Source organism: Neoarius graeffei, chromosome 5 (genome assembly GCF_027579695.1).
Source record: "Neoarius graeffei isolate fNeoGra1 chromosome 5, fNeoGra1.pri, whole genome shotgun sequence".
NCBI lineage: Eukaryota > Metazoa > Chordata > Actinopteri > Siluriformes > Ariidae > Neoarius > Neoarius graeffei.
The window spans coordinates 109,236,629-109,251,391 of record NC_083573.1 but is presented as its reverse complement, the minus strand read 5'-3'; the positions used below and the strand labels follow the sequence as shown (position 1 = coordinate 109,251,391).

Below are 14,763 nucleotides of genomic sequence, written 5' to 3'. Positions count from 1 at the left end.
ATGGTGAAGGTGGTTGCTAGGATTTTGCTAGAAATTTACTCTGGTATTCAATATTTTATCCCAGGTGGTTGCTCGAACATAGTTTGGCAGTTGCTATGAAATTGCAGCTGTTTTTTTGTGTCTTCAACATTTGTTATTGTTGCCCAAGTGGTTGCAAGTGTGTTTATAGGTGGGTTGCTATAATGCAGCTCGGTGTTTGCTATGGAATCTCTACTGGTTGCTAATGTATTCCAGGTGATTACAAGGTTGTATCTCCAGACCTTTGTGATGAAACAACAAATCCTTGTATACAAAAATCTCAAGACACTAAGTAACTTGTTTTAGGGACAATACACCTGAACTAACCTCTCATACTTGTATAGAGGCAGTATAAACTGATTAAAAAAAAAAGTGTAATCATTGATATGATGAAGTTTTCTGTAAGGAGATGTTTATTTAACATTTCTGGAAGGAGTCTCCAGTGTCAGTGTTTTGTAACAGTCAGCAACTTTAAGTTTTCTGACATTTTCAAGACAGAGGACTCTGACCTCTACCACCATTCCTTCCATTATCTATTCTGCTTAACTGTCAGGGTCGTGGGGGAAGATAGAGCCAATCCCAGCTGATTTTGGGTGAGAGGTGGGGTTCACCCTGGGCAGGTCTTCAATCTGTCACAGGTCTAACACAGAGATGAACTATCACACCTCTGGGCAATTTAGAGCAGCCAGTTGACTGGGCAATTTAGAGCAGCCAGTTGACTGAACCCACATGTTTGAACTGTGGGAGGAAACCAGAGCACCTGGAGAAAAGACCTCATTCCAGGCCACCAAGTCCAAAAACCAGAACCTTCTTGTTGTGATGTGATAGTGCAAACCACTGCACCACTGTGCAACCCCTCTATAAACACTCTTCTTATCTAAATAATCTTTAAAATTTGCAAATTTGATTATCGTACAATTGACTGGTGGCCCACCCAGAGTGTATTCCCACTTGATGCCCTGTGTCTTCAGGGTAGGTTCGGGATCCACCAAGATAAAGTGCTTACTTGAGTGTGAGGGAATTTAAATATACTGACTAGTAAAAAAAACCCCTCAGATCAGGAGTTAAAAACTTTTAATAAAATAGGGAAACATTCTATACAGGGAGCAATACAAAATATTACATGGAGTATGTGTCCTATAAATAGTGTAAAATGTATAAAAAAAAGACACAAGTCTATAAAAAAATTAACTGTTACACACACACAATATAAACCACAGTGTGTATAGATAAGTGGCAAGAATGTCTGTTCCTGAAGGCAACACACACAAACCATTATGTTTAAAGCTCAGGATTAATCAAACACTCACACATTCTTTGATGAAGCTGTGTGTGTGTGTGTGCACGCGTCTGTGTGCTGTAATAAGCACCCCTCAGTCATTGAGGTTCTCTTCCTCCTCCACTTCCTCCTCATCCTCGCCATCACTCTGTGTGCGTGTGTTGTCTGCATCTCGGTGGTGTGTGTTCACATGTGTAGAGTCTCCATGGTTGAGTCTTACTCCGATGGCATTCTGCAGAGTGTCCAGACTGCGAGCACTGACGTATACACTCACATTCACCGATGGATGCAAACGTCTCAGCTCCTCCAGCTTTACCCATGCCTGTAACACAACATATGTGACCTTTGACTATGAGACACATTCTGACTTTTATACCAAAAGAAAAACAGTGTGCCCTCACTGCATGGCTTTTAAGAACATTACATTCATTGGAAAAAGAAAGTATCAAATCCATCACTTCTATTTTTATTCATCAGGGCCTAAATAATAATGGTGTGGTCCTCACCAACTTCTATAAACAAACAAATAACCTCAGGTGACAAGAAAATCAACAAATTTTAACATGTATTCATTTGTCCCCAAAAAGTAAACCAACATTTAGAAACCAGGTAGGAAAAATATGCACACCTTTCTTACTTCCACAATCATGAACCCTCCTATTATGTTTGCTAACGAGTTACATCATCAATATTTGCTGGTCAGTTTTGACCCAATATGGCTAAATGGACCTCAAAACAGTCTTAAAACATATTTTACTCTACAATTTCATTTAACTTGAATTTGACTGTCCATAATTACACAATTTTACTTTACACAAGGCCATAAATTTCCATTATGAAATGCATATTTTAGAACATTTTATGGATTTCAATTGCTATTATGGATATTGGAGCTATATATTCTATTTGATTATTTCTTTCTAGCATGTGTGTACTTCAGGGATATTTTATTTGTGTTCAAGACTTCACATTACAGATAAATTTACAACAATTATGTTAGAGGTCAAAACTGACCTCCTGACCTCCTTCTTCTTCTTTTGGCTGCTCCCGTTAAGGGGTCGCCACAGCGGCTCTGTTCCGCATATTTGATTTGGCATAGCTTTTTTTATTTTTATTTTTTAAACTGGATGCCCTTTCTGACACAACCCTCCCCAGTCTTTCTGGGCTTGGGACTGGCACTATCCAGGCTTGGGACCAGCGAGTGTTTGTCCATCCAGTTGGGGGCAGAGAGGCAGCCAACAGATTGTTCCAGCTGTGCCAGGGTAACTCCAGCGTGGCCAAATATGCTGTGCACTTCCGCACCCTGGCAGCAGAGAGCAGGTGGAACATAGAAGTGCTCATTGCCACCTTCCATCATGACTGCAACAAAGATGAATTGGTGATGAGAGAGCCAGCCACTCACCTTGAATCCCTGATTGACCAGACTATCCAGCTTGTCAACCAACTGCGTGAAAGGAGGCATGAACGACAGCTTGAGTGTCGTCCTGGTGGTTCAGCCTTGAGTCCTTTGTAGTGGTCACAGGGCCTCCAGAGTTTGACCCCTGGACCTGAAGAACCTATGCAGCTAGGAAGAACCAGATTCTCTCAGGCTGAACAAAACCATAGAATCAGGGAGAAATGCTGCCTCTATTGCGGGAAGTTTGACCACTTTTGCTCATCATGCCCCAAGCTTTCAAGAAAAAGTGCAGTCCCATCCAGGAGAGGGAATACTGTGACAGGTGTGGCCTTTACTCCTGCAGCCTCTACCACATGCCTATGGATACTAATCATGATTTCCTGGGGACACCAGCAACACCACACTCTACAGGCCCTCGTAGACTCTGGTGCAGCTGGTACCTTCATAGATTCCTCTCTAGCCAGTGACCTTCACCTCCCTGTAACCAATCTGGACCACCCCTCACTGTGACCGCCCTTGATGGAAGACCCTTGAGAGAAGGTACCATTGACCACCTTACTGCATCTCTTCTTATGTCCATAGATGGAAGTCATCATGAAAAGATCCAATTTAACCTTACTCAGTCCCTCGACTTCCCAGTATTACTTGGTTTTACCTGGTTGTCTCAATACAATCCCCACATCAATTGGTCTTCAGGAACTGTGGTCAAGTGGGGGCCCACTTGCCAAGCTACTTGTCTCCTCTCTAGAGTCTCTGCCCCATCCCTAAGTATCCTAGTCCTCTCAAGTTATGCCAAGTCCCTTCTGAGTACCATGACCTGAATAGGTTTTCAGTAAGAAAACAGCCACATCACTTCCTCCTCACAGGCTTTATGATTGTGCAATTGACTTCCTTCCAGGAACTTTCGAGCTGAACAAAATTACTGTGAGAAACCATTACCCTTTACCCCTTATGTCTTCAGCCTTTGAGCTGCTTCAGGGAGCAACAATCTTCACCAAGTTAGACCTTCACAATGCCTACCACCGGGTTCAGATCTGGGAGGGAGATGAGTGGAGGACAGCTTTCAACACATCAGCCAGGCATGAGTACTTGGTTATGCCATTTGGGGTAACCAATGCCCAGCTGTTTTCCAGGCACTCATCAATGACATCCAGAGGGATAGGTTGAACTGGTCCATCTTTGTCTATTTGGATGATATTCTGTTATTCTCAAAGTCCCATCATGAGCATGTCCACCACGTCAGAGCTGTTCTCGAGTGCCTTCTTGATAAACATCTTTTTGTGAAGCCCAAGAAGTGCAAATTTCATGTTTCTGAGCTTTCCTTTTTGGGGTTCATCTTGTCCAAGGGGAACCTTTGCATGGACCCCAAGAAGACTCAAGTGGTCCATGACTGGCCTCCGCCCACCTCTGTCAAGGAAGTTCAATGCTTCCTTTGGTTTCACAAATAAGAAATTCATTAGAAATTTCAGCTCAGTGGTTGCACCACTGTCTAACCTAACCAAGAAGCAGTCTGGCCCTTTTGTCTGGTCTCCAGAGGCTGAGAAGACTTTTCAAGATCTTAAGTTGAGGTTTACTTCAGCTCCTATCCTTACTTTAACTGTACTTTCCAGTTTCACTTTCCTTTTCCCGTTTTTTTCTTTCTTTTTTCAGAAGAACACCAAGACTGGAAGCTTTCTTTTTTCTCCTCCTGCGTAAATATCACAAGTGGAGGCTATCCATATCGGATCTGCTTTAATATCACTAGATCTTCTATTAAGGTATGTGAATCCTTTCATTATGGCACACCTTCAGCCTGTTCAGTGTGCTGAGTGCAGGATGTTTAGTCATTCTTCCTCCGTCACTAGCGATAGCTTTATTTGTGATAAATGCAAAATAGTTAGCTCTCTGACGGAGAAGACTGCAGTTCTAGAAGCACGTGTCCAGGCTTTAGAGAAGGCCAGTGAGCATGAGAACAGTGTAGTCTCTGTAGGGGAAAGTCTGGATGCCCTAGGTGGAGTTAGTAATCCCCCAACTCCGGCATTAGAGGCCTTACAGTGGGGCAAATGGGTGACGTCTCAGCAGCATAAGCATAGAGCCAAAGCTACCACTGAGGCTCGCCCAGGGGAGCACCATTCCTTTCCGCTTGGTGTGTCGAACAGGTTTGCTCTCCTTAGTGATGCACCCACTGAGAAATCTGAAAGAGCTCTGGTTATAGGGGACTCTATCATACGGCATGTGAAATTAGCTCAGCCTTTAGGGGCACCAGCAGCTTTAGTCAGGTGTATACTGGGAGCCAGGGTGCCGGACATAGCAGGTAATCTTAGGGTCCTAGGCAAGCACAGGTTCTCAAAGATAGTTATCCATGCAGGAGCTAATGATATACGCCTTCGTCAGTCTGAGGTTACGAAGAGTAACTTTGTAAAGGTGTTTAAATTAGCAAAGAGAATGTCCGATGCTGTAGTATGCTCTGGCCCCATCCCAATGCAGCGTGGCAATGTAGCTTACAGCACGTTATGGTCACTGAACTGCTGGTTGTCCAGGTGGTGCTCTGAAAACAGTGTGGACTTTATAGATAATTGGGCTAATCTTGAGGGCACTGCTGGCCTGTTAGGGTGGGATGGTATCCATCCCACTCGGGAAAGTGCGGCTCTCATTTCTTGCATCGTCTCAGAACAGGCCTAGTTAATTTCTGACAATCCAGAGCCAAGGCCAGGGAGCAGACAAACAGGCTAAACAGACTGTCTGCTAGCTTCACAGTCTCGTCACTCAGGGTCCACTACATCGAGACTGTGTCTGTTCCCCAAGCTAAACAAAAAAGAAATACTCAGAGTTTGTTCCAGTAACCTAATCAATATAAAATTAGATCAGACTGACTGTACAGCTGCTGCCAGCACCTTTGATCTAAAGGTGGGGCTATTAAATATTAGATCTCTTACATCTAAAGCGCTAATGGTTAATGAACTCATTACTGATCAGGAGTTTAATGTACTTCGTTTAACTGAAACATGGATTAAGCCAAATGAATATATAGCATTAAATGAAGCGAGTCCTCCTGGATAACGTTATATACACCAGCCTCGTCTAACTGGCAGAGGAGGCGGCGTTGCGGTTATTTATAATGATTATCTAGATGTAACACAAAAACCTGGTTATAAAATTAATACATCTGAAGTTCTTCATACTAATATAATGTATGCAGCCTTGAAAAATGAGTCTACCCAGTTAATTCTGTTACTTATTATTTACAGGCCCCCGGGGCCATATTCTGAGTTTCTTTTTGAATTTGCAGATTTTATCTCAGATTTGGTTATTTCCTTAGACAAAGCTTTAGTTGTTGGAGATTTTAATATTCACTTTGATAACCCAGAAAACCCCTTGAAAACAGCGTTTGTGTCCATTTTAGATTCAATAGGGGTTAATCAGAATGTCATAGGACCGACCCATAACGGTGGTCACACTCTCGATCTAATACGAACATTTGGGTTAAACATAGAAAATATAGTCACATTTCCACAGTCTGAAGTTATCTCAGATCATTATCTCATCTCATTCAAAATATGTCTGAGTAATAATATATGGACCTCACCACGCTACTGTATTAAACGTACATTCACGTCAACTACTGCACAGAGCTTTATAAATGATCTCCCAGAGTTTTCAATGTTGATTGGGTCACTGTCAGCCCCTGCAGAACTTGATCAAGCAACTGAATGCTTAGAGTCAATGTTCCGCTATACTTTAGATAATGTAGCTCCTCTTAAAAGGAAAATGGTCAGAGACAAAAAATTAGCACCCTGGTATAATGATGACACTCGCACTTTAAAACAGACCACTCGAAAATTGGAACGGAAATGGCGTCAAACAAAATTGGTAGCATTCAAATTGGCTTGGAAGGAGAGCTTCCTGAAGTATCGAAAAGCTCTTAGTGCTGCTAGATCAACATATCTCTCCTCCTGAATAGAAAATAACAAAAAATAATCCTAGATTCCTATTTAATACTGTAGCAAAATTAACCAGGAATAAGTCCACTATAGACACATGCACACCTGCAGTATGCAGTAGCAATGACTTCATGAATTTTTTTAATGACAAAATTGAGGATATCCGACAAAAAAATTCAAACTACTAATTTAAGGTCTGACAATGTCTTGAAAAAGTATTCATATCCCTTGAACTTTTTAACATTTTTCCACCTTACAACCACGAACTTAAAAGTTTTTTTATTGAGATTTTATGTGATAGACCAACACAGAGTAGCACATAATTGTGAAGTGAAACGAAAACGATAAATGGTATTCAAAATTTTAAACAAATAAAAATCTGAAAAATGTGATGTACATTAGTATTCAGCCCCCCTGCGTCAATACTTTGTAGAGCCACCTTTTGCTGCAATTACAGCTGCAAGTCTTTTGTGGTATGTCTCTACCAGCTTTGCACATCTAGACACTGACATTTTTGCCCATTCTTCTTTGCAAAATAGCTCAAGCTCAGCCAGATTGGATGAAGAACATCTGTGAACAGCAATTTTCAAGTCTTGCCACAGATGCTCAATGGGATTTAGGTCTGGACTTTGACTGGGCCATTCTAACACATGAATATTCTTTGATCTAAACCATTCCATTGTAGCTCTGGCTGTATGTTCAGGGTCATCGTCTTGCTGTAAGGTGAATCTCCTTCCCAGTCTCAAGTCTTTTGCAGCCTCCAACAGGTTTTCTTCCAGGATTGCCCTGTATTTAGCTCCATCCATCTTCCCATCAACTCTGACCAGCTTCCCTGTCCCTGCTGAAGAAAAGCATCCCCATAGCATGATGCTGCCATCACCATGTTTCACAGTGGGGATGGTGTGTGCAGGGCGATGAGCAGTGTTAGTTTTCTGCCACACATAGCGCTTTGCATTTAGGTCAAAAAGTTCAACTTTGGTCTCATCTGACCAAAGCACCTTCTTCCACATGTTTGCTGTGTCCCCTACATGGCTTCTGGCAAACTGCAAATGGGACTTCTTATGCCTGTCTTTCAACAATGGCTTTCTTCTTGCCACTCTTCCAAAAAGGCCAGATTTGTGGAGTGTACGACTTATAGTTGTCCTGTGCACAGATTCTCCCACCTGAGCTGTGGATTTCTGCAGCTCCTCCAGAGTAATCATGGGCCTCTTGGCTGCTTCTCTGACCAGTGCTCTCCTTGCTCACTCTGTCAGTTTAGGTGGATGGCCATGTCTTGGTAGGTTTGCAGTTGTGCCATACTATTTCCATTTTTGAATGATGGATTGAACAGTGCTCCTTGAGATGTTCAGAGCTTGGGATATTTTTTTATAACCTAACCCTGCTTTAAACTTCTCCAGAACTTTATCCCTGACCTGTCTGGTGAGTTCTTTGGTCTTCATGATGCTGTTTGTTCTTCAGTGTTCTCTAACAAACCACTGAGGCCTTCACAGAACAAGTGTATTTATGCTGAGAGTAAATTACACACAGTAGGATTCTATTAACTAATTAGATGACTTCTGAAGCCAATTGATTGCACTGGATTGTATTTAGAGGTATCAGAGTGCAGGGGGATTAATACTAATGCACACCACATTTTTCAGATTTTTATTTGTTTAAAATTTTGAAGAACATTTATCATTTTCGTTTCACTTCACAATTATGTGCTACTCTGTGTTGGTCTATCACATAAAATCTTAATAAAAAAAACTTTTAAGTTTGTGGTTGTAAGGTGGAAAAATGTGCAAAAGTTCAAGGGGTATGAATACTTTTTCAAGGCACTGTAAGTGACCCTGTAGTTAACAATATAACTGTATCAGATCAGCAATTACAATGTTTTACTCCCCTTAGAGAAATTGAATTACTTTCATTAATCTCCGCATCAAAAGCCTCAACTTGTGTACTAGATCCCTTACTTACATGTCTATTCAAATAGATAATACCTGAAGTAATTTAACTGCTTCTAAAAATAATAAATGCTTCTCTTAGGATTGGCTATGCACCCAAATCCTTTAAACTAGCAGTTATCAAACCGCTGATTAAAAACCCTGACCTTGAACTGTTCTATGCACATGCACATTCTGTGCTATGCACTTCCTGGTTCCTGAGTTGTTTGCGACAAGTCTTTTTTTCCACGAGTGTTGGCGTTAATTACTAATCTCTTTTTATTTTTTTCTACAGATAATTTTCTAGTACCCTCTTCATTTTTATTGGACTGTTGCTTTCCTTTTTGTACTTTCCACTTTCGCTTTCCTTTTTCTACTTTTTTCTCTTTTTTTTCGGAAGAACGCCGAGACTGGAAGCTTTCCTTTTCTTTCTCCTCCTGTGTAAAGACCACAAGCAGAGGCCATCCACATCAGATCTGCTTTAATATCAACAGATCTTTGATTAAGGTATGTGAATTCATCATGGCACACCTTCAGCCTGTTCAGTGTGCTGAGTGCAGGATGTTTAGTCATTCTTCCTCCGTCCCTAGCGATAGCTTTATTTGTGATAAGTGCAGATTAGTTAGCTCTCTGATGGAGAAAATTACAGTGCTAGAAGTGCGTGTCCAGGCTTTAGAGAAGGCCAGTGAGCATGAGAACAGTGTAGTTTCTGTAGAGGAAAGTCTGGATGCCTTAGGTGGAGTTAGTAATCCCCCAACTCTGGCACTAGAGCCCTTACAGAGGGGCGAATGGGTGACGACTTGGTGGCATAAGCGTAGAGCCAAAGCTACCGCTGAGGCTTGCCCACGGGAGCACCACTCCTCTCGGCATCACGTGTCAAATAGGTTTGCTCTCCTTAGTGATGTACTCACTGAGAAACCTGAAAGAGCTCTGGTTATAGGGGACTCTATCATACGGCATGTGAAATTAGCTCAGCCTTTAGGGGCACCAGCAGCTTTAGTCAGGTGTATACTGGGAGCCAGGGCACCAGACATAGCAGGTAATCTTAGGGTCCTAGGCAAGCACAGGTTCTCAAAGATAGTTATCCATGCAGGCGCTAATGATGTACGCCTTCGTCAGTCTGAGGTTACTAAGAGTAACTTTGTAGAGGTGTTTAAATTAGCGAAGGCGATGTCCGATGCTGTAGTATGCTCTGGCCCCATCCCAATATGGCATGGCAATGTAGCTTACAACAGGTTATGGTCGCTGAACTGCTGGTTGTCCAGGTGGTGCTCTGAAAACAGTGTGGGCTTTATAGATAATTGGGCTAATCTTGAGGGCACTGCTGGCCTGTTAGGGCGGGATGGTATCCATCCCACTCGGGAAGGTGCTGCTCTCATTTCCTGCAGCATAGGTCATAGTCTCAGAACAGGCCTAGTTAATTTCTGACAATCCAGAGCCAAGGCCAGGGAGCAGACGAACAGGCTAAACCGACTGTCTGCTAGCTGCACAGAGTCGTCACTCAGGGTCCACTACATCGAGACCGTGTCTGTTCCCTGAGCTAAACAAAAAGGTAGAAATATTCAGAGAGTTTGTTCCAGTAACCTAATCAATATAAACTTCGATCATATTGACTGTACAGCTGCTGCCAGCTCCTTTGATCTAAAGGTGGGGCTATTAAATATTAGATCGCTTACATCTAAAGCGCTAATGGTTAATGAACTCATTACTGATCAGGAGTTTAATGTACTTTGTTTAACTGAAACATGGATTAAGCCAAATGAATATATAGCATTAAATGAAGCGAGTCCTCCTGGATACAGTTATATACAATAGCCTCATCTAACTGGCAGAGGAGGAGGCGTCACGGTTATTTATAATGATTATCTAGGTGTAACACAAAAACCTGGTTATAAATTTTATACATTTGAAGTTCTTCATAATCATATAATGTATGTAGCCTCGAAAAATAAGTCTACCCAGTCAATTCCATTTCTTATTATTTACAGGCCCCCAGGGCCATATTCTGAGTTTCTTTCTGAATTTGCAGATTTTATCTCAGATCTGGTTATTTCCTTAGACAAAGCTTTAGTTATCTGAGATTTTAATATTCACTTCAATAACCCAGAAGACCCTTTGAAAACAGCGTTTTTGTCCATTTTAGATTCAGTAGGGATTAATCAGAATGACATAGGACCGATCCATAATTGTGGTCACACCCTCGATTTAATACTAACATTCGGGTTAAATGCAGAAAATATAGTCATACTTCCACAGTCTGAAGTTATCTCAGATCATTATCTCATCTCATTCAAAATATGTCTGAGTAATAATATACAGACCTCACCACACTACTGTATTAAATGTACATTCATGTTAACTAATGCACAGCGCTTTATAAATGATCTCCCAGAGTTTTCAGTGTTGATTGGGTCACTGTCAGCCCCTGCAGAACTTGATCAAGCAACTGAATGCTTAGAGTCAACGTTCCGCTATACTTTAGATAATGTAGCTCCTCTTAAAAGGAAAATGGTCAGAGACAAATAATTAGCACCCTGGTATAATGATGACACTCGCACTTTAAAACAGACCACTCAAAAATTGGAATGTAAGTGGCGTCAAACAAAATTGGTAGTGTTCAAATTAGCGTGGAAGGAGAGCTTCCTGAAGTATAGAAAAGCTTTTAGTGTTGCGAGATCAACATATCTCTCCTCCTGAATAGAAAATAACAAAAAATAATCCTCGATTCCTATTTAATACCGTAGCAAAATTAACCAGGAATAAGTCCACTATAGACACATGCACACCTGCAGTATGTTGTAGCAACGATTTCATGATTTTTTTTTAATGACAAAATTGAGAATATCCAACAAAAATTTCAAACTACTAATTTAAGGTCAGACAATGTAAGTGACCCTGTAGTATCAGATCATCAATTAGAATGTTTTACTCCCCTAAAAGAAACTGAATTACTTTCATTAATCCCGGCATCAAAAGCCTCAACTTGTGTACTAGATCCCTTACCTACACGTCTATTCAAACAGATAATATCTGAAGTAATTGAACCACTTCTAAAAATAATAAATTATTCTCTTATGATTGGTTATGTACCCAAATCCTTTAAACTAGCAGTTATCAAACCCCTGATTAAAAAACCTGACCTTGATCCCTGTCACCTGTCCAATTATCGGCCAATATCAAACCTCCATGAAATGTATCAGTCAGGATTTAGACCTCATCATAGCACAGAGAGAGCTCTGGTTAAAGTAGTAAATGACCTACTGTTGGCGTCTGATCAGGGCTGTGTCTCGCTGCTTGTGTTGTTTGACCTTATTGCAGCATTTGATACCATTGATCATTCCATTCTTCTGGATAGATGAGAAAATGTTGTGGGAGTTAAGGGAACGGCCCTCTCCTGGCTCAGGTCTTATTTAACTGATCGCTATCAGTATGTTGATATAAATGGTGATATTTCTAGACATACTGAAGTAAAGTTTGGTGTTCCACAAGGTTCTGTCTTGGGTCCACTGCTTTTTTCTTTATATATGTTACCTCTGGGTGATATTATTCGTAAATATTGTATTAGTTTCCACTGTTATGCTGATGACACACAGTTGTATGTTTCTGCAAAACCTGATGAGAGACACCAGCTTAATAGAATTGAGGAATGTGTAAAGGACATTAGACACTGGATGCTTATTAATTTCCTTCTGCTGAACTCTGACAAGACTGAAGTACTTGTATTAGGACCACATGCAGCTAAAAGTAAGTTTTCTGATTCCACAGTAACTCTGGATGGCCTTTCTATTTCTTCACGTGCAGCAGTAAAAGACCTCGGCGTGATTATTGACCCCAGTCTTTCATTCGAAACTCACATTGATGACATTACCCGGATAGCTTTCTTTCATCTCAGAAATATTGCTAAGATAAGAAATTTAATGTTACTACATGATGCGGAAAAACTAGTTCATGCTTTTGTTACCTCCACGTTGGATTATTGTAATGCCTTACTGTCTGGATGTTCCAATAAGTGCATAAACAAGCTCCAGTTAGTTCAAAATGCAGCAGCAAGAGTCCTTACTAGAACTAGAAAATATGACCACATCACCCCTGTCTTATCCACACTGCATTGGCTCCCAATCAAATTTCGTATTGATTATAAAATACCACTATTGACCTTTAAAGCAATGAATGGTCTCACACCACAGTACCTGAGTGAACTTCTGCTCCTCTATGACCCACCATGCCTACTTAGATCAAAAGATGCAGGCTATCTGCTGGTACCTCGTATAGTGAAGGCTACATCAGGGGGTGGAGCCTTTTCTTACAAAGCCCCACAGTTATGGAACAGCCTTCCAAGTAGTGTTCGGGAATCAGACACAGTCTCAGTGTTTAAGTCTAGGCTGAAAACATATCTGTTTAGCCAAGCCTTTTGTTAATGGTGTTTATGAGGTAAAGGTGTAGCTCTGGAGGGTCCTCAGGCATAGAGTGTTTTGGTAAACTGGGATGTATGGATGCTGTCAGTCCCCACTCGCTTGCTCACTCGAGTTTGTTGACGGTGTAGTGGCTGGCTGCTTTATGTCCCAGGGCTCCTTCATGCCTGTTACCTTCTGGCTCTCCCCTTTTATTTATGCTGTCATAGTTAGTTACCGGAGTCCCTGCTTGTACTCAGTGCAATATGTATACTGTTCCTACTTATTCAGGTGACATTGGGCATACCTAACAACCTGTGTTTTCTACCCCCCCCCCAAAATCTGTCCCTCTGAGCTACATGTCAGTCCTGGGATCGATATGCTGACCTCTTCTGCTCCTCGGACCTGCCTGATCCATCCTGGTGCCCTGTGTCTGGTTGGAGTCTCATCGCATCGCTCCTGTGGAGCGCGGCCCTATGTGAACAGTTGGGGGTCACGCCTAGAGGACACTCTGGACTCTTGCAGTGGTGCTTTTGTGGCTGGGGACTGCAGTTGACTTGCTGACTTTGGGACTACGGTTGTCGTGAACAGTTTTGCGCTTGGCTTTCCATCAGTGGGGGGTTTATAGCATCAACGAAGCTGACTTTATGTTAGGACTGTTAATGTTATAGTCATGTTGTCTGTTGTTGCCCAGATGGGGATGGGTTCTCTTTTGAGTCTGGTTCCTCTTGAGGTTTCTTCCTCATGTTGTCTGAGAGAGTTTTTCCTTGCCACCATCACCACAGGCGTGCTCATTGGGGATAGATTAGTGATAAAATTAGCTCATGTTTTAAGTCATTCAAATTCTGTAAAGCTGTTTTGCGACAATGTTTATTGTTAAAAGCGTGATACAAATAAACTTGACTTTGATCCCTGTCAGCTGTCCAATTATTGGCCAATATCAAACTTCCCCTTTATCTCCAAGATCCTTGAAAAAGCTGTGGCACAGCAGTTATGCTCATATTTACACAGGAATAACATCAATGAAATGTATCAGTCAGGATTCAGACTTCATCATAGCACAGAGACAGCTTTGGTTAAAGTAGTAAACGACCTACTGTTGGCGTCTGATCAGGGCTGTGTCTCGCTGCTTGTATTGCTTGACCTTATTGCAGCATTTGATACCATTGATCATTCCATTCTTCAGGATACACTAGAAAATGTTGTGGGAATTAAGGGAACGGCCCTCTCCTGGCTCAAGTCTTATTTAACTGATCGCTATCAGTATGTTGATGTAAATGGTGATTTTTCTAGACATACTGAGGTAAAGTTTGGTGTTCCACAAGGTTCTGTCTTGGGTCCACTGCTTCTTTCTTTATATGTTACCTCTGGGTGATATTATTCGTAAACATTGTATTAGTTTCCACTGTTATGCTGAAGACACACAGTTGTATGTTTCTGCAAAACCTGATGAGAGACACCAGCTTAATAGAAATGAGGAATGTGTAAAGGACATTAGACACTGGATGCTTATTAACTTCCTTCTGCTTAACTCTGACAAGACTGAAGTACTTGTACTAAGACCGCATGCAGCTCGAAGTAAGTTTTCTGATTACATAGTAGCTCTGGATGGCCTTTCTGTTTCTTCACGTGCAGCAGTAAAAGACCTCGGGGTGATTAATGACCCCAGTCTTTCATTCGAAACTCACATTGAAAACATTACCCGGATAGCTTTCTTTCATCTCAGAAATATTGCTAAGATAAGAAATTTAATGTCACTACACGACGCAGAAAAACTAGTTGTGGCAGCGGGGGCATGGCCGAGGGTCAGTCTGTGAATGGAGGGCAGAGTCAGGGA

The 14,763-nt window shown here is 41.6% G+C and overlaps 1 protein-coding gene across 1 annotated transcript in view; it reads right to left on the bottom strand.

The window, feature by feature from the left end:
• Positions 1–1,110: 1,110 nt before the first annotated feature.
• ift140 (intraflagellar transport 140 homolog (Chlamydomonas)) overlaps positions 1,111–14,763 on the bottom strand; it is a 118,292-nt gene continuing 104,639 nt past the window's right edge. Inside the window, exon 29 of the mRNA XM_060922721.1 lies at positions 1,111–1,619. Within this exon, the coding sequence (XP_060778704.1) occupies positions 1,392–1,619 (228 nt within the window). The 3' untranslated portion in view covers positions 1,111–1,391. The remainder of the gene's footprint in view (positions 1,620–14,763) is intronic.